This window comes from Trachemys scripta, chromosome 2 (assembly GCF_013100865.1).
Source record: "Trachemys scripta elegans isolate TJP31775 chromosome 2, CAS_Tse_1.0, whole genome shotgun sequence".
In the NCBI taxonomy this organism is placed as follows: Eukaryota; Metazoa; Chordata; order Testudines; family Emydidae; genus Trachemys; species Trachemys scripta.
The window spans coordinates 244,314,379-244,334,160 of record NC_048299.1 but is presented as its reverse complement, the minus strand read 5'-3'; the positions used below and the strand labels follow the sequence as shown (position 1 = coordinate 244,334,160).

At 41.9% G+C, this 19,782-nt stretch overlaps 1 protein-coding gene across 8 annotated transcripts in view; it reads right to left on the bottom strand.

Annotated features, from left to right (window-relative positions):
- VPS13B (vacuolar protein sorting 13 homolog B) overlaps positions 1-19,782 on the bottom strand; it is a 948,921-nt gene that overhangs the window by 920,780 nt on the left and 8,359 nt on the right. For all 8 annotated transcript variants that reach the window (XR_004644784.1, XM_034763372.1, XM_034763367.1 and 5 more), the window contains exon 3: positions 16,692-16,835. Coding sequence is in view for 7 of the 8 variants with exons in the window: in XM_034763372.1 (XP_034619263.1) it covers positions 16,692-16,835 (144 nt within the window). In the remaining variant the exon portion in view is untranslated. The remainder of the gene's footprint in view (positions 1-16,691; positions 16,836-19,782) is intronic.

The following is a 19,782-nucleotide window of genomic DNA, read 5'->3' as shown; positions in this document are numbered from 1 at the left end:
TTTACTTGTAAATGCTCAAAATTCATTCTGTACTTAAAAAGTAAATGCTGTTACACTGCACTCTTCCTACATAACAGAGAGACAATCTCTGTTTTAAATGTAAAACTCAACTTTAACTATGGACTCACAATCAGTATCCCCATTATTTTAAGAAGTGTGATTGATTTTCACTCCCCACTAATGTTCATGCCATTTAAACAGTCCTCTCAACCCTTTGTAAAGCAGTGTGAGGAGTAAGTTACCCGTGAACCCTCATTTTTCCTCTCTTCCAGCTCCCAAGGGCTCCATGCTCATTCTGGTTCACTCTTTAGCCTATTAACATCACTATTTGAATCAGTCAAAGGAAAGTTTTGCTGGAGAGCAAACAAAAGAATTCCCCTCTCCAGCAACAATGCTTCCAGACCTTCATAATATGAGTCAAGTTGTACCTGCTTAAGTGATTACAGGATTAGGGTCTTTTTTATCAAGTTTTGTTTTTTGCCTAGAGCAGTTGTGTAAACTTCAAATAACTTCCCCAGTACTGGCATCTGTTTTTTTAAAAACAGCATTTACAATTTAGTTCATTGTCACTGTTAGTGTAAAGTTGACATAGCACAAGTTTTCAATTAGATTTACAAAGCCACAACCTGATTTAAATCTTTTTTTTAAAGTGATTTAAATCATGATTTTATATTGCCTTGATTAAAATTGTTCCACCCTGGACTACCAAACCAGTCCTTTATTGCAAACAGGAGAGGGCCAAAAATTTAAGTCAGCGGGATATTTTCCCATTCGCTTAAATAGGAAAATTATGTGGTTCTTAGTATTCAAAACACTTCTTGCCTATTTCTGCTTAGATCCTCAGAGACAAGATATTCTCCTACCTTGTAATATCTCCTCTCTCTTTCAAAATGTACAGTATTCACAACCCTATGGGAACCAGTGAAACATTACATTTAAGACTTTTGACAAAATTATATTTTCTAGTATTCAGGAACAAAAGCCTGGGAACGCTGACTGAGAGGAAGAACAGACCTAAATCAGAAGGGTGAAGAGTTTACATAAAGAATATGAATTAAGTTCTACTGACCACTGAAAAAGAATGATGACCTCTAAAATTAAGTTCCAAACGAGAAGGAAGGAAATGATTCAGCAGGTAATTAAGAAAACAGTGTTCAAGACTTCATATTGGGCTTAAAAAGCACAGCACAAGAAGATCCAAGAAGAGAACAAAAGAAGCAATTGGGAATGCAAAAAACTGAAAAACAAAAAAAAAAAGTCTTTGCCCAAATGTTATGTGTTTTACAAACAAAATGAACAGATCGGGAACATGTGTGGCATAAAACAAAGCGCATTTTACAGGAACAAGCCTCACTTCAAAGAATAGGGAATATTATGCATTTTAAAACAGACATATGAAGTGTTGATAAAAGGGTACTCCTAATCATCCGGGTTTTTTTTGTTTGTTTGTTTTGTTTTTGTTTTTTTTAAGTATTACATTAAAATTTAACACAAAGGAAGTACATAAGTCATTGAAGGTCAGGAGCAAATGAGAAGACAAGATGGACTCGTTCCAACTGCAATTTTACTGTACTATACAAAAGGTAAACAAATTTCAAATACTGCTCTCTGGCATCAACACAATTTGGGCACATAATTAAAGAACCATTTCTTTATTTCATATGCTTTTTTAATATTGCCCATTAATTATTTATGATTAAAGGGAAACTGCTTTCCCACATGCTTAAATTAGCACCCTTTCCGCTCTACACAACTATCCTTCTCCTCTGTTCTGTTCCTTCATCCTTTGACTCATTTCTCCACAATTCACTATTGCTAGCTTCACTCGCATCTTCTTACTACTTTGAAAGATAGACCTTCAATCCATGACCTTCATATAAAACCATTTCATGGAGGAAAACATTTAATTCTAAAGAGGATGAATAGCATACCCAATTAACTCATATTTTCTTCAGGAATAATCTCCTGAAGTTAGGTATCACAGAGCCACTATATATTTAAAAAAAAACAAAAAACACCTCCACCTTTCTAGTCACCCAGTCTGTAGTACAGAGGTCCCCAAATTGTGGGGTGCCTCCCAACCTCCTCTCCCCCACCCCCGCCACAAGGAGGGCACAGCGGAACATTCGAGGGAATACAGCTGGGACCTGGTCCAGCCCCCATGGGGTGTGGGCAGGGCGTGCCACCCAGTTCTGCTCCTGGCCCCAACTACTGGTCCTGGCTGCCAGCCCCACGCCCGAGGCTCCGCTCCCGGCCCCACCCCCATCTGTAGTCCCAGCATCACACCCCCCTTACCTCTGTCTGCACACACACACACAGAGCTAGGGCCCCAACCCCAGCTCTGGGGAAGCGGGCGCAGTCAGGCGTAAGAGGGGGCACAAGGTAAAAAGTAGTACAACTTTTCTGATACTCAATGGGCCCAACCAGATAGTTGGTGACTAAAGATGCCTACCCCTTACATATACTTTATATGTGTTAGTCCTTTGAATGAGAAGTGCATTATCACACAGCTATAATTGAGCTCATCAGTTAAACATAAGAATGTAAGACCAGCCATACTGGGTCAGACCAAAGGTCCATCTAGCCCAGTATCCTGTCTTCCGACAGTGGCCAGTGCCAGGTGCCCCAGAGAGAATGAAAGGAACAGATAATCATCAAGTGATCCATTCCTTGTCGCCCATTCCCAGCTTCTGGAGAACAAAGGCTAGGGACAAAAGCCAAAATGCATAACCATAAGCTTTCCATGTTTCCTCTTGAATCACATAGATAATACATAGTTCAAAACTCACTAAAAGATCAATGGAAACAAGCGTCTAGAGCAGGAGTAGGCAACCTATGGCACGCGTGCTGAAGGCGGCATGTGAGCTGATTTTCAGTGGCACTCACACTGCCCGGGTCCTGGCCACCAATCCAGGGGGTTCTGCATTTTAATTTAATTTTTAATGAAGCTTCTTAAACATTTTAAAAAACCTCATTTACTTTACATACAACAATAGTTTAGTTGTATATTTATAGACTTATAGAAAGAGACCTTCTAAAAACGTTAAAATGTATTACTGGCACGTGAAACCTTAAATTAGAATGAATAAATAAAGACTCAGCACACCACTTCAGAAAGGTTGCCGACCCCTAGTCTAGAGATTAAAAAAAGAACCATAATGACATTTAATAACTGTTTGTTATAGATGAGTTTTAATGAAGACAGTTAAATAGGAAAAAAATCTGAAGATTAAATTTTTCAGAAGTTGGACTTGGTATGAAAACAGGACAAAAGCAGATGAATATAGAACTAATATCCAAGCATCAGTCCTCAAGAAACAACTTGTCCAACAGGCTGATACTGTAACAATATAATAAAATTAATGCAAATTAAGACTATATGCTTCGAAAAGGTGTTCAAGGCACTACAACCAGACACTTTTAGATCTCCAGAAGAACTCCCTTGGAGAAGTGCAAACATTAAGTTAATTCTGTCTTTACCTCTGGCAAGAAAGAGATTGGAGTTGAATAGCCCTGCAGCTGTAAATATAGCATATGGCTCTGGAAAGATCATATAGAAGTTAGGCCTGGTCTACACTACGACTTTAATTCGGATTTATCAGCTTTAATTCGAATTAACCCTGCAACCGTCCACACAACGACGCTATTTATTTCGATGTAAAGGGCCCTTTAAATCGATTTCTGTACTCCACCCCGACGAGCGGAGTAGTGCCAAAATCGATTTTAGCAATTCGAATTAGGGTTAGTGTGGCCGCAATTCGATGGTATTGGCCTCCGGGAGCTATCCCACAGTGCATCATTGTGACCGCTCTGGACAGCAATCTAAACTCGGATGCACTGGCCAGGTAGACAGGAAAAGCCCCGCGAACATTTGAATTCCATTTCCTGTTTGCCCAGCGTGGAGAGCACAGGTGACCACAGATAGCTCATCAGCACAGGTAACCATGCAGGCTGATAATCGAAAAAGAGCACCAGCATGGACCGTGAGGGAGGTACTGGATCTGATCGCTGTATGGGGAGAGGATTCAGTGCTTGCAGAACTTCGTTCTAAAAGACGAAATGCAAAAACTTTTGAAAAAATCTCCAAGGGCATGATGGAGAGAGGCCACAATAGGGACTCAGATCAGTGCCGTGTGAAAGTCAAGGAGCTCAGACAAGCCTATCAAAAAACAAAGGAGGCAAACGGTCGCTCCGGGTCAGAGCCGCGGACATGCCGCTTCTATGCCGAGCTGCATGCAATTCTAGGAGGGGCTGCCACCACTACCCCACCTGTGATCGTGGATTCTGGGTCGGGGATAGTCTCATCAGCGACGCCTGAGGATTCTGCCGATGGGGGAGAGGAGGATGAGGAGGATGAGGATGAGCTTGCAGAGAGCACACAGCACTCCATTCTCCCCAACAGCCAGGATCTTTTTATCACCCTGACTGAAGTACCCTCCCAAGCCAGTACCCAAGACTCTGACCCCATGGAAGGGACCTCAGGTGAGTTTACCTTTTAAAATATAAAACTTGTTTTAAAAGCAAACGGTTTTTAATGATTACTTTGCCTGACTTTGCATTCGCGGTCAGTTCAGCTACTGGAAAAGTCTGTAGCTACTGGAAAAGTCTGTTAACGTGTCTGGGGATGGAGCGGAAATCCTCCAGGGACATCTCCATGAAGCTCTCCTGGAGGTACTCCGAAAGCCTTGCCAGAAGGTTTCTGGGCAGTGCATCCTTATTCCCTCCTCCATGGTAGGACACTTGACCACGCCATGCTTGCAGCAAGTAATCTGGTATCATTGCCTGGCAGCGTATGGTCCCGGTGTTTGCTGGCATTCAAGCAACATCCGTTCTTTATCTTGTTGTGTAATCCTCAGGAGAGTGATATCACTCCTGGTAACCTGGTTGAAATACGGGAACTTAATTAAGGGGGCAGAGGTGGCCGTTCCTACTGGGCTGTTTGCCTGTGGCGGAAAATAAATCCTTCCCTGCAGTTAGCCAAGCGCAGATGGGAAATTGGCCCTGAGTTTTTCGCGTTTGGCTAGCAGGGATCTTCCCTGTTACCAGCCACGCGGTGGGGGGAGGGGTACCGTGATCATCCCAGAGAATTCATGGCGGGAGGGGGAGCGGCGGGGGGGGGTTAGTTTGGTGCCTGCAGGGATCTTCCCTGATACCAGCCACGCGGTGGGGGGGAGGGGTACAGCGATCATCCCAGAGAATTCATGGAGAGAGGGGGGGGTGGTTAGTTTGTTTTCTGGTGCTGCTGAATGTTAACAGAAAAACCGCAGCACTCTACAAGCTATGCTTGGTATGTGGGAAAGGAGGGCGCAGAAGCTGTAAGACAATGGCTTACCATGGCCGCATGCAAGCCGAATTCTGTTGCCCAGACCTGTGATCTCTAGCAGCAAAGCCACAGGCACTCAGCATTAAGAGGCAAAATGCGACCTTGCACAGAAATCACATGTGCTATGTAATGTGAATAGTGTTGGTCACCGTGAAAGAGTATAAGCATTGTTCTGCAAAATGTAGCTTTTTAAACAATTCTCTCTTTTTTCCCCTCCCTACAGCAGCTGCAAATTCCTCAAGCCTCCCTCCTCCATCCCGAAGGTTATCACAGATAAGGCGTCGTAAGAAGAGAACGCGAGACGAGATGTTTTCTGAAATTATGGAATCCAGCCGCAGTGACAGAGCTCATCTGAATGAGTGGAAGGAAACAGTTTCAAAGTATAGGAAAGAAGTCAGTGAACGTGAGGACAGGAGAGACCAACGTGAGGACATGAGGGACCAACGTGAGGAGAGGAGGGACCAACGTGAGGAGAGGAGGGACCAACGTGAGGAGAGGTGGCGGCAGGAAGACCAGAGGATGAAGGATGCAACGCTGGGGCTGCTGCGTGAGCAAACAGACATGCTCCGGCGTCTGGTGGAGGTTCAGGAACGGCTGCTGGAAAACAGACTGCCGCTTCAGCCCCTGATTCCCTAACTGTGGTGGGGCAATAGACGGAACCCATATCCCTATCTTGGCACCGGAGCACCAAGCCACCGAGTACATAAACCGCAAGGGGTACTTTTCAATGGTGCTGCAAGCACTTGTGGATCACAAGGGATGTTTCACCAACATCAACGCGGGCTGGGCGGGAAGGGCCAAATGCACATTCTACCACCATTCTGCACTTGCTTAGCCTGTAGTTAAACAGCTCCTGACTCCTGTCCAGGCTGCCTGTGTATGGCTTCATAATCCATGGCATTAAGGGGTAGGCTGGGTCCCCAAGAATAACTATGGGCATTTCAACATCCCCAACGGTTATTTTCTGGTCCGGAAAGTAAGTCCCTTGCTGCAGCCCTTTAAACAGAGTAGTGTTCCTGAAGACGCGAGCGTCATGAACCTTTCCCGCCCAGCCCGCGTTGATGTTGGTGAAACATCCCTTGTGATCCACAAGTGCTTGCAGCACCATTGAAAAGTACCCCTTGCAGTTTATGTACTCGGTGGCTTGGTGCTCCGGTGCCAAGATAGGGATATGGGTTCCGTCTATTGCCCCACCACAGTTAGGGAATCCCATTGCAGCAAAGCCATCCACTATAGCCTGCACATTTCCCAGAGTCACTAACTTTCGTAGCAGCACCTGAGTGATTGCTTTGGCTACTTGCATCACAGCAGCCCCCACAGTAGATTTGCCCACTCCAAATTGATTCCCGACTGACCGGTAGCTGTCTGGCGTTGCAAGCTTCCACAGGGCTATCGCCACGCCCTTCTCAACTGTGAGGGCTGCTCTCATCTTGGTATTCTGGCGTTTCAGGGCAGGGGACAGCAAGTCACAAAGTTCCATGAAAGTGCCCTTACGCATGCGAAAGTTCCGCAGCCACTGGGAATCGTCCCAGACCTGCAACACTATGCGGTCCCACCAGTCTGTGCTTGTTTCCCTTGCCCAGAATCGGCGTTCCATGGATAGAATCTGCCCCATTAACAACATGATCTCCAAAGCACCGGGGCCCGTGGTTTCACAGAATTCTGTATCCGTGTCCGTGTCCATGTCCTCATCATGCTTGTCGCTGCGCTGCCGCCGCCGCTGCCTCCTCGCCTCGTTTTTCTGGTCCTGGCTGAGCATAAACTCCACGAGAACGCGCGAGGTGTTTACAATATTCATGACTGCTGTCTTGAGCTCAGCGGGCTCCATGCTTGCCGTGGTATGGAGTCTGCAGTGTTCACCCACCCAGGAAAAAAGGCGCGAAAATGGTTGTCTGCCGTCCGTTGCTTTCATGCAGGGAGGGAGGGAGGGAGGGAGGTGAGGCTGTACCCAGAACCACCTGCGACGATGTTTTTTGTCCCATCAGGCACTGGGATCTTAACCCACAATCCCCAATGGGCGCGGGAGACTGCGGGAACTATGGGATAGCTATGGGATTGCTACCCACAGTGCAACGGTGCAGAAATCGACGCTAGCCCCGGTACTTGGACGCACACCATCGAATTAAGTGAGGTTTTTACTCACGAAAGCTTATGCCCAAATAAATCTGTTAGTCTTTAAGGTGCCACCAGACTCTTTGTTGTTACCATCGAATTAATGTGCTTAGTGTGGCCGCATTCATTTCGACTTTATACAACCTGTTTTTCAAATCCGAATTATATAAATTCGGATTAATCCCGTAGTGTAGACATACCCTTAGCCATGGGACTAACTCCAGACAGACTGCCATTGATTCTATTACCTATAGCAGTGACAGGCCAAAAGCACTTCCTTTGAATTAAGACTGAAATCTAGTCCTGAAGTTCTGCTACTCTGATATCTGATGAAAGACCTTTTCCTGTGATATGCTTAAGGATTCCCCTAGATAATCAAGTTCCAGGAGCTGGGTTAAGGGATTGTCTACACGGGGACTGTTACTATGTATTATTTGTATTACTGTAGCATATAGGAGCCTAGTCACAAACCAGAATCCCACTGTGCTAGATACTGTACAAACACAGAACAAAAAAGGTAGACTCTGGGACAGGGACTACAATCTAAATAGAAGACAAGAGACAACAGATGAGTACAGACAGATGGGAAAGTATGTGCATCCATGTTGCTTTGTTCTGCCCGTTTTATGATACTTTCCTTATTAACCTTTACATCCGCACACCTATCCACTTTTTCAAGTTAACCATGCAGCATAGTGAGCAGACATCCCATGTTGCAATATTCTACCTCTCAGCTCTACTCTATATTCTGGGATTTTTCTTGGGGTGTCTTGTGGGATGCTGTCAAGGCTGAATCCCCACTCTGTCACTTTGAGTGCAGGAAGTGGGGGCCTGCAAGGATTTTAAAAATTAATACTTGCTACTCCAGGCTTGTATTACACTCCCAAGGCTACAGCTTTTCTCTGACCTTAGCTTGGTAAACGCTGCCACCACCCAAATGCAAAAAAAAACCCTTTGAACCCAAGAAGAAGCACTTGGAAATTCCTCCCTGTAGGGTACCCTCAAGCCCTTTCACACACACCCCACCCCACCCCCACCCCACACACACACCCCCAATCCGGGGGAGCTGAAAAAGAAAACAAAGGAAATTAGCTGTGACTACCAGCTAATCAAACAACATGCACAAACCTGTTAGGACACCAAAAATCCAATCTTGTTCTTTAAAAAGGTAAATTTTATTAAAAACAAAAAGGAAAAAATTACATCTGGAACTTAGGTTTTTTGCTAGATCTTAAAAGAAACAATTACAAAAATTAAGCACCCAAAATAGCTTTCTTGGGGGTTCAGCTTAAAGGGTACAAGCAAACAAAAGCATCAGGGGTTAGCACAGAGGAGAGCCACAAGCCAAAATAATAAATAAATCTGATAGTGTCTAACTAAACATTCCCTATCCAAATTATTTTTTTCTAGGTATGGAAGATACTTTTTCATACCTGGTTCAAACCTTACACAGCATTTCTGCTTATAGCATTGCTGCCCTGTGTCCCTGCAGCGCTGAGAACAACAGACAAAGGGAAAGTTTCTTTCCCCATTTTAAAAAGTTCTAGCCTTCCCATTGGCTCTTTTGGTCAGGTGCCCACTTTCTTCTTTTTCTTTACCTGCGGGACTTTTTAACCCTTTACAGGTAAAGCAAGTAAAGAACAGCTACCAAGAGAGATTTTACAGCTAACTGGCTGGCTGGGTGTCCATCAAAGGGAGCTCTCCCCTCCACTTTATCTATCACAGATGCCTACCAGAAGCTACAGGAATTTTGGGATGTAGGGTCATACTAAAAAGTTCCCATGATTCCTGACTTGGAAACCCATAAATTCATCTGAATTTTGCCAGCACCAATTCAATTTTCAAACTGCTTTCAGACAGCGTGGAAAACATACTGCTGAACACCGTGATTACCACAATAATTAGTACACACAGGATGTGCATATTTATTGCAGCTGTTCAGCTGACTGCATTTGACTCGGCAGCTTCAGATGCAAGGTGATAGGACTACAGGTAAGAGGAGCAGAAGGATGAAATCAAGCAATTACTTCTGCATACATATACTTGGAGGGGCTTTACTCAGTGGAGCATCACCTCTAGAAGTAATCAACAAGCATTAACTGGTCAGATAGGATAGTGACACAGAACTGGGATGACCAGCAGTGGCTGCAGAACTTCAGGATGCAGAAGGCTACCTTTCTAAAGATCTATGCAGATCTGTCACCAGAACTACAGCAGCACACCGACATGAGAGTTCCCCTCAGCAGAGAGAAATGTGTGGCCATTACCATCTGGAAACTCAACACTCTTGAGAGCGGTCAATCAGTAGTTTACTAGTTTGGTATAGGTAGATCAACTGATGAGGCTATTGTTATAGAGATTTGCAGAGCTATGAGGAGGGTGCTGCTGTGTCATGTTGCAAACTTAGCAACGAACAGGTTACTGATAACTTTGCATTGATTGGGCTCCCAAACTGCATATGCATTACTGATGTGACCCAGATACCTACTGTTTGCCTCCCACACCAAGCCAATGCCTTTATCATCTACAAGAAGGGATAGTTCTCCATGGTGCTGCAAGGCCGGATAGATCACGGTGGAAGGTTCACCAATATTCACATGGGACAGTCTGAAAAGGACATTGATGCCAGGATCTTTAGTAATTTAGGCATGTTTGCTCCTCAGACCGCTATGGACATTAACAGAGTTATGACGGTTTAAGAAGCCTTTTACTGGATGCTTGAACAGGGAGAGCTCTCCTCCACAGCAGCTTCAGTATGACTGTCTGCATGGTGTACTTGTGTAATCTCCCCATCTGCCAGGTCATACAGTTACTGCTTCCCCTGAAGAATTTCCTCCTGGTGAGACCCCATGCTATACACAAAGTCAAGGATGCTTTCTGTGGTGTCTTAGGTGCGTGGGTGTCTCGTGTGCTTTGTGGAAAATTGCCCCCTCACCATTCTTGGGTTAGATGGTGACATTGCTTGCAAAAAATCCATTCCAGTTGCTTACAGTATGAGCAGATAGTAGGAGCATTACCAGAGGTCCTGCTCTTGTCCCTTGTCTTCAGCTACTTCTGCCACACCTCCTTTGCTTTGACTTGGCATTGGGAACAAGTCTGGAAGTGCCATGACAATGTCTTGTAGATGTTTGCATTCCAGTGACATCTCCAGATGGGACTGGACATGCAGCTGTCCAAAGAGGACAATCAGGAACGCTGCAAGTGTGCACATGGAAGCACAAGGGGCATGGCTGCTATAATGGGCATATGACTCATTGCATGAGCTTACCTTGCATCAAAAAGGGACACACATGGCTGCATGGCAGCATTTCAATAGAGAGGTGGCATCCAGTCAAAATTAAACTGGAGCAGTGGAGGGCACACAGATTCAAAGACAGGCTGATCAAACTGTGAAGCAATACAGTCTGGGATAGCAGTGGGAGAATTATCAGAAGCAGAGTAGTTAGGAATACATCATATGAATCATAAGCTAACAAACTCACTATAAAGTAGAGTCACTCCGATTCCAAATAAGATTAATTACTGTGACCTTACACCCCAAATAATTTACTTTTTAAAAAGCTTGTGCGTGGACACAAGGCACTTTAATGAGAACATGAGAGTCTGAGTTCAAGGAACTCTGGCAGCCAGCCCAGATGGTTTGGACTTCTGCCTGGAGGGCAGCTCTCTCACATTTTAAATTTTACATTCATACACAAAGATTAAAACTTAATATTATAATCAGATTTGTAAACTGAACATCTATTTTAACATTAAAATAGGCTATACACTATGGCTTGGTCTACACTACCCCCCTAATTCGAACTAAGGTACGCAACTTCAGCTACGTGAATAACGTAGCTGAAGTTCGAAGTACCTTAGTTCGAATTAGTTCGAACTTACCTTGGTCCACACGCGGCAGGCAGGCTCCCCCGTCGACTCCGCGGTACTCCTCTCGGCGAGCTGGAGTACCGCAGTCGACGGCGAGCACTTCCGGGTTCGACTTATCGCGTCCAGACTAGACGCGATAAGTCGAACCCAGAAGTTCGATTTCCAGCCGTCGAACTAGCGGGTAAGTGTAGCCAAGGCCTAAAAGAAACAGACCAGGCTTCAAGGTGTACAGCCAGTTTCCATAAATGAAAGTCTGTATGGGCAGAAGCAAAGTTTCTCACCTCAACTGATTGCACAGTGTGCTGTATAGAACATTCTACTTCTGTCTAGAAAATAGTTACCTATGATAGAATTTATTTCTTGTTTAAAAAAATAAAAGAGTAAATTTAATACAACAAAACATTAAAACTTGAGATTGAGTGAATCTTCTTCAAAGTCAAGATATGACAGTTAAGGTTGTGCAAACAAATGTAAACTTCCTTGTGAATATGCATTATAATACAGTCTTTAATTACATGATCAACCACTGTTTCATATTTAATGAAGGGCCCTGCCTCTTAAAACGTGCAGTGTATCAGGATGTGTTGTGTAGCCAATGGTGTTAGGGTATGAAAGACCCACACCTCACTGATTACTGAAGTTGGATGATGTGCAGTGAATGAAGTAGGGGTTTGTAGTAGCTACACTTCACTCAGGATAGGGAAAGAATGATGCTGCGAATTAGGAAGAATGGGTCAAACGCACTGAATGATGAACTAAAATTTATGAGGCAACTATCTCATTCCCCAGCACCATCAATCCTGCACACTGAATGGGACAGAGTAGCATGTAGTTATGAAACTAAAGACTATATGTTAATTCACATATACAAAGAGACAGCTAAGGTTATATAAGTAAACTTATCTTAATTATTCCCTGACTTTAAAGAACATTAGACTGCAAAGTGAAACTCAAATGTAGGCTTTTTGTTTGGAATATTAAATATAAATGCACACTCATTTCATGTTTATCCTGTTTTATTGCATCCCTCTCTTCCTACCCCCAGATTTCAACACCCCTTCTCTGGCATCCGATAGCCTAAGTTGCTGTTATGTACACTGCTAAGTGGGTCCCTTTAAGCCCTATACCTGAAATTGCCATTCCATGATATATAGGTACAGTATATACTCATTCATTAGCCTGTTTGTTTATAACCCGACCCCCTCAAGATGGTTAGGTAAAAATAACAAAAACTGTATGACCCTGTCATAAACCGACCCTATATTTCAGGGGTTGGCAAACTTTGGTTCCTGGCCCGTTAGGGTAAGCCTCTAGCAGGCCTGGACATTTTGTTTACCTGGAGCGTTCACAGGCACGGAGCCCATCAGCTCCCTGTAGCGGTTGGCTGGGAACGGTGAACCGCGGCCACAGGGAGCTGAGGGGCTCCGTGCCTGTGAACGCTTCAGGTAAACAAAATGACAATGTATTAGATAGTCAATTCAATGATTCTATAGAGTTTAAAATCATCAAATTTTGGTGTAGACCCATTTATAAGCTGACCCCTGCTCTTTGATGCATCACTTTTTTACCAAAAATATTCAGCTTATGAAAGAGTATATACGGTAATTTTCTAACAGTGTCCAGCAGAACTAACAACTCACCTCTAAACATGATCAGCACAACTTAAACTTATCCAGGAAATAATCACCACAAGTAAATTCCTCCCAAGTGTCTCTCATTTTAGACCCACATTTATTTGGGTCTTACTCTTTATGTAACTGGTTTACCTGAGTATTATTGTAACTTGACATCAGAAACACTGATGTTTAGGCCACACAACTGTGAAAGACAACCATGATGACCCATACACCTCCATGGAGTTCCATTGACTCACTGAGTCATCATACATGCAATAAGGGTATTGTGAAAGAATGGGCACTTGATTTCTACCACTGTGGTATTGTAGAACCTGTAATCAAGATATATTCTGCCTTCATATTCAACTGCACATCTTATAAATGGCTCACTCAAAAACTCCCTCTCCAAACAGAGAGAACATATTTAGCAACCTATTTTTCTAGCTAAACTGTCATGCTTACTTAGTCAAGGCTCTCATTCACCTGTGGGAGGAAGAAAGGGTCATGGATCCACATGATCAGTACTATGCCTCAGCTTTTAAACAGTCCCTTACTGTGCCAGACCTCCTTAAAGATAGGCCATATGGGCTCAACACCTCTGATACGGAGTCTCTGGGCTCCAGCACTGCTGCTTCTAACCATGAGCTCTAGAAACCATCTTGGTTTCCTTTCTCTCTGTTGCTGTCCCTTTGCCTGTCAGCCTCAGATCAGAACTTCCTCTGTCTCTCAAAAAGCCAGCTCTGATCCTTGCCTCCTTTCACCTCCTGTTCTACTGTCATCCTCTTAAAGGACCCCTGCTGAGTGTCAACTCATTAGGTGTCAACTGTTCAGTCACTAGAGTTCCCGTTGTCTTTCCAGATCCTCCACTGGTGTAAGTTTCAGCCAGTCCTTAATAACTCATTCATACCACCCCAGACAGTTATATGACCCAAACAAACTCACATCGCCTGCTTTGCCGCGGGAGCATTTTAACCCATCTGAACCCCTGGATAGCAATCCCTAGTCAAGTCAGTCACAGGAAATTCCCACTTCATCACAGAAAGCATAACTAAGCAAAAATAAATTGGGAAACGCAAAAGTGGAAGAGGCAGTTTCTCCATGCACCCCTAATCCCCCAGAGTTTACAGAAGTACCTCTACTTCTACTTTGTGGGTGAAACACATCACTACTATACTACATTAGAACATAAAAACAGACACACTGGGTCAGACCAATGATCCATCTAGCCTAGTATCCTGTCTTCTGACAGTGGTCAATGCCAGATGCTTCAGAGGGAATAAACATTCTCCTCTTCTAAAAAGGTAATTATCATAGAAGTTCAGCAGAAGTTAAAGCTGCTAGAATCAGCCTTATCTTCCACTCTATGCCTTCACCCCACTTGGGAAAGAGATATTGCCAAAGCATGGACAAAGAATCAGCAGCAGCACAACTCCTAAAGAGTTGACCAGGTGTATGATCCCCATGGTGATGCATATATGGAAGCACTGCAAAGGGGCTGGCACCCAAGATCAGAACTTCCTTTCCATCGATACCCATGGGATCATCATGTTTAAAACCATACCCCACTACCTCCTTTGCAAACTCAAGGCAACATTCATCAGAAATCCAGCTAACTTCACCTCTTCTCCACAGGTTTCACCATGGGTTTTCATGGTTGTAAGTTAGGGTCAATGACTGCACACACTTTGCTCAGACAAACTACTCATGATTCCAACAGACATTTTGCCTGAGGAACAAAATGCAGGATTAAGCTAACTAACACGGGACAGGATACAATGTTTTCTTATTATTTTACTGATTTGAAGTTCTTTGGTGCAATTTTTTAGTTGATAGTTAATTTAAAATAATTTTTTTTAAAAACATTTATTCCATCATCACAGTGTTTTGAGAAGACATTTTACCTATTCCAATGTGTGTACATTTTAACAGTTTCTAACAAGCAAATATTTTGATGATAAAAGGCTTATTCTTAGTCATTCAACCTACAATTACATAGTGCAAATTAAAATAGCCTAAAAATTCTTAAATAAATTCGACATGGAAGTCATTAGATATCATTTTCATTTTTCTTAACACTTAATTTCTAATACAAGTACTTTTTCATGAAATAAAATCAAACCCATAGCTTCTTAAAAATATACCCATAGAAAACAACAAAATGTTTTCATTTGCACTCTTATTACTCAAAGATAAACGCTATCATTGGCACAGACCCAAATGTTACTCTCCAGGGTGTACATACCACTGAATAATTTGTTCAAATGTCAGTTGTAATTTTCAAAAATCCTTTCTTGCCTCTGAATCTTAAACATCTGTAACAAATACTTGTTTTGAGAGTGCTTTACATTCATGACATCTGACCTTTTGCTGTACGCACCACAAAATTTAAGTTTCAAATACCATCCAAGCAGGAAATCTGATCATACCAGCAGTAGCCATCTGCATGGTCCAATATCAAATATTAGTTCTTGGTTGCACAAAGTCATGTGTTACATATCTTTTTCCGCAGCTTCTATAATTAATTGTAATTTGCTGCTTCTAAAATGTGTTTCTTATGGGACATCTGGCCTTGAAACCTCTATCTTACCATTGAAAAAATACTTAGTGTCTGAGTGTTGTTTTTATATATAGATAAAATATATAGATATATATGAAAGAGACAGAAAGAGAGAGAGAGAGCGCGCGCACTGCATGGGTGGCATAACTAGGACCAGGTTTTCCAAAACAAAACAAAAATCTCTAATTCCAGAAATACACTGACTTTTATTACAGAACATTTATCACATAAATGTAATGCAGAAATGTTCTCCAATGTAATTACTTTCAGATATCTAAATATTGGTATCAAATATTAACAGTTCATTAAGCAAATTGTGGAAGTTCTATAGAAGATGTGTAAATCATATGTTTATTTCCCAGGACTCTAAACTAAATATAATTGGAGTATCTATTGAAATGAAATAAATGTTTAGACAAAGTAAGAAACCTAGAACTAAAACGTGCTTTAGTGTTGAAGTGTTCCAACATATTTGTTGATTGACAATGAATGCTGAAGTATGTCAAGATGCTACTGCATATTTCACAAAGCTCTGTACTTTTTTTTAAACTCATATATGCAAAATATAATAATATCCAGTTGCTGGTATGATACCAGATTTCATTGTGGTGGAATGAAAATTTTACAGACATGAAATGTTGTTATGCGTCTGTCACAAACAACTAAATAAAAAGCTTTTATAAGATACTAAAAATGTCTTCCAAGAAGACTTTATATTTTAAGCAAATAACTTATTACATCAAAATGGAAAAGATAGCTATACTGAAATAATAGGAACTTTAATAAAGCATTCCTACAGCAATAACTCATCTCTTGAGGACACAGCCTAGTGATGCTCTATATAACTTAATCCAGCAGTGGGACACAGCTTCTTGGGTGGTAAAAGCTGGAAGCACTTAGGATGCTATGTTGCTCTTGAGATTCATTTGCTGCCTAGTCGTAGGAAAATTTTGGCAGAGAGATTCATTAACCTGCTTTTACACCTGCAGGAACAACACTACAGCAAATAAAGTGAAAGAATAGAAAGCATCACAGTCCTTGTGATATTAACCATGATTATTGCTTCAGTGCAGACAAAGACTTTTGGCCAGACGTGACAGACAAAACAAATTAGCACTCCTGTAATACAACATCAACTACTTTATCAATTTTTTTTTAAAAACCCTCAATTTTAGCAAATATATTTTATATAAACTCATCATAGGCTTCTTACCTGGACTCCATCCTTTAGTTTCAAGATGCACTCCATTGTATTGATAGTGATGACAACAGGTTCTGAGCCTAGTTTTGTCCATGGTACATGGATTCGTAATTCATGAATATGTCCACTTAAAAAACTAAATGGTAGTTTCAGCTCCTAAAAAACATGAATTAACCAATTAGATATTAAAACTTAATTAAAAACAAAATCAAAATTGTCAAGGACACATTTGCTACTTTACAAAAAAACTAAGAATAAAATCTTAAGAGTCACCTCGCGCCCACGCCCTCACCCTCGACCCAAAAAAATCCTCAAAAGTTCTTTTTTCCACCGTCAGTTATGTATGGCACAAGTCTTGGCACTTTAGTTAATAATTGGTCACATGCATTTACTCACACACATTTATTGTGCTTATGTGTTCAAAGGAAACATCTGGATTCTACTATGTCCCTGATAATTAAGAAAGGTTTAAACCACAGTCTCTTATATGCAGCTACGGTGAAATGCATCACTACTCTAGAAACATAACTATAGCATACTCACAACAATTCACAATGAAAGTTAATTATATTCATACGCATATTGTATTATTTCTATAGTGCCTATGGAGCACATGGAGCCTTACAGATTAATATTAAAAACTGCATGGGGGGGGGAGGGAGGAAGAGAGATCTCTGCTCCAAAAACCTTTAATACTTCAATGGGAGTTGCAAGTGCTCAGTATCTCTTAGGAACAGGCTCAAATCAGAGAAAGCAAGAAATGAAAAACATAAAGATGGAGCAGGTACTTAAAGAATGAGGGCTATGGTAAAAAGAGTATGAGGGATGTTTTTATTAAATATGTATCTTGTTGGTTCCTTTTAATATATAAAGTTGAGTTTGTACTCTTTTCCTCCAGTGTTAACATAATATTAGAGGTTAAGGGAACAAGTCAAACAGGAGGAAAGGAGGTCAACATGGGAAGACTAATCTAATCAGGCTACACTCCACATAGCAAAGATTTACTTTGTAGTGTATTTGACATACGGATGAGAGTTTCTGTACACACTGTAAATACAACAAATCTTTTGAACATGATCAGGATAAAATACATTCAGCTTTTTTTTTTTTTTAAACTATAAGCGTTTCTTCCACTATAATCTATGCACAAGATTTCAATTAATTTTAATTAAATAAATATTTTGAAGAGTCTCCAGTATTCCATTCAAGATCATTTGGGACAAGGAAAAGACTGACATTCAAAGTTTCTCAAAGGCCCACATTTTAATTAACTTTAACTCCAAACAAAGATCTACTTGTAAATTCTCAGAAAATTCATTCTATACTCAAAATGTTATAGGCCATTTTGCTGCCTATAACAAATGGAGCCAATCACTTTACATCAGCTTTCCAACAGCCCAAACAAGCAGGTAAGAATAAGAAGCACTATACTCTCCAACAGCCTGACAAAATAAAAAACGTATAACATACAGGTGAGGCTTTCACACAGGAAGACAGCAGGCCAGTACGAGCTGCAATTTAATTGAGTTGTAGAAGTAAGCTAGGCTTCTTGTCTCTCAAATATTTAATTTCTATGCCAATCATCAGTATAGCAATGTTTATTTAGACACTGATTTGCCTTTACATGTAGGAATTCTAAGTTTATTTTAAAAGACATTCTGAAATAGCTTTTTTCCATTATTTACCAGATGGATTTAACTCAAAGTCCCATTTGTGTCCAAAGCTTCCTACAAGATATGGAAAAATCCTTTTTTTTTTTTTTTTTGGGGGGGGGGGGGGGGGCACTACTTCTGAAAGCAGGAAGTGGAGCAAAATGCAGAAAGACACAGATTGCCTATATACTTAGAAGGTAAATCAACCTTTCTGTGCCAAAGGAATGTTGATACAAATGTTGTCTGACATTATCCTAATTGGACAAATAATTGTCTCTGCAGTGATATAATGCAAACCCTTTGTTGTGGTACTTGAGAATGATAATTGAGGCAACACAGAACAAATGTGTGTGCCACATTTACTAATTTAACAAACATAACAGAGGCCTTATTTTTATTCCCCTTCCATTCTCTTGGAATCTTTTCCCATTAAACTAAGTATTACATGGAATGTTGAACTATACTAGATTACATTTGTTTAATACTTAACACTTACAGTGTTTTACAAATTTGAAGTACTATACAAACTCGAAAAGATATATGCTGTAGCTCTAACACAAGGTACATGTTCAATGCAGAAATTGTTGGGTTAGATTCTTTGGCCTGTGTTATGCAGAAGGTCAGGTTAGATGATTTTAGTGGTCCCTTCTAAATCTATGAACCCTCAATATCCCTGTGGGACAGGTAGGTAAGTTAAGTATTATTACCTCTACTTCCACATTAAAATCAAAACTTGTCTTCATCACATTCAGGACTCTGGTCTATAAATAATATATTACAGTGATGCCATACAATAGCCATACGATAATAATTAAGGCATTTTGTGTTTGCAGTTCCAAGATTAGGTTAAACTAATTTTTAAAGACAGTTTTTTCATATTTTCCCTTCATGGTACCACTATAAGGTTGTTTGGGTGCTTTAACTGTGCATTTCTGTACCTTAACATGTTTGGATTTCTCTTAAGTATAACCTTAACCGGATCTAAAAATTAATGGTAGCTTCAGTACAAGTGATCATGACTTGATCAGATTTCTAATGTGCAAACAGAATAAAATTCAGACCAGTAATTATACACACAGACAGTCCAGACTGTAAACTACCTAGTTTGTCCCAATGCGGCAGATACTCCATGCTACCCACCCCAGCAGCAGCTTCCCTTCCCTGACCAGCGTGCCGTCTACCTCCGCAACCGTACCCCTCCCAGTGGCACAGGGGAAGGCCGGGGACTACTTTACCCCGCAACAGAACCCGCAGCCCCTGTCCGCCTGGCTGGCCACCCCCCACGAAGCTCCCAGGGCCTGCTAGAGCTGCTCCCGGCTGGCACGGCCCGGGGCTGTTCCTGGCTGGCACGGCCCGGGGCTGTTCCTGGCTGGCACGGCCCGGGGCTGTTCCTGGCTGGCACGGCCCGGGGCAGGAGAACCAATCTGACACTCATGCATGGGGGTTAACGG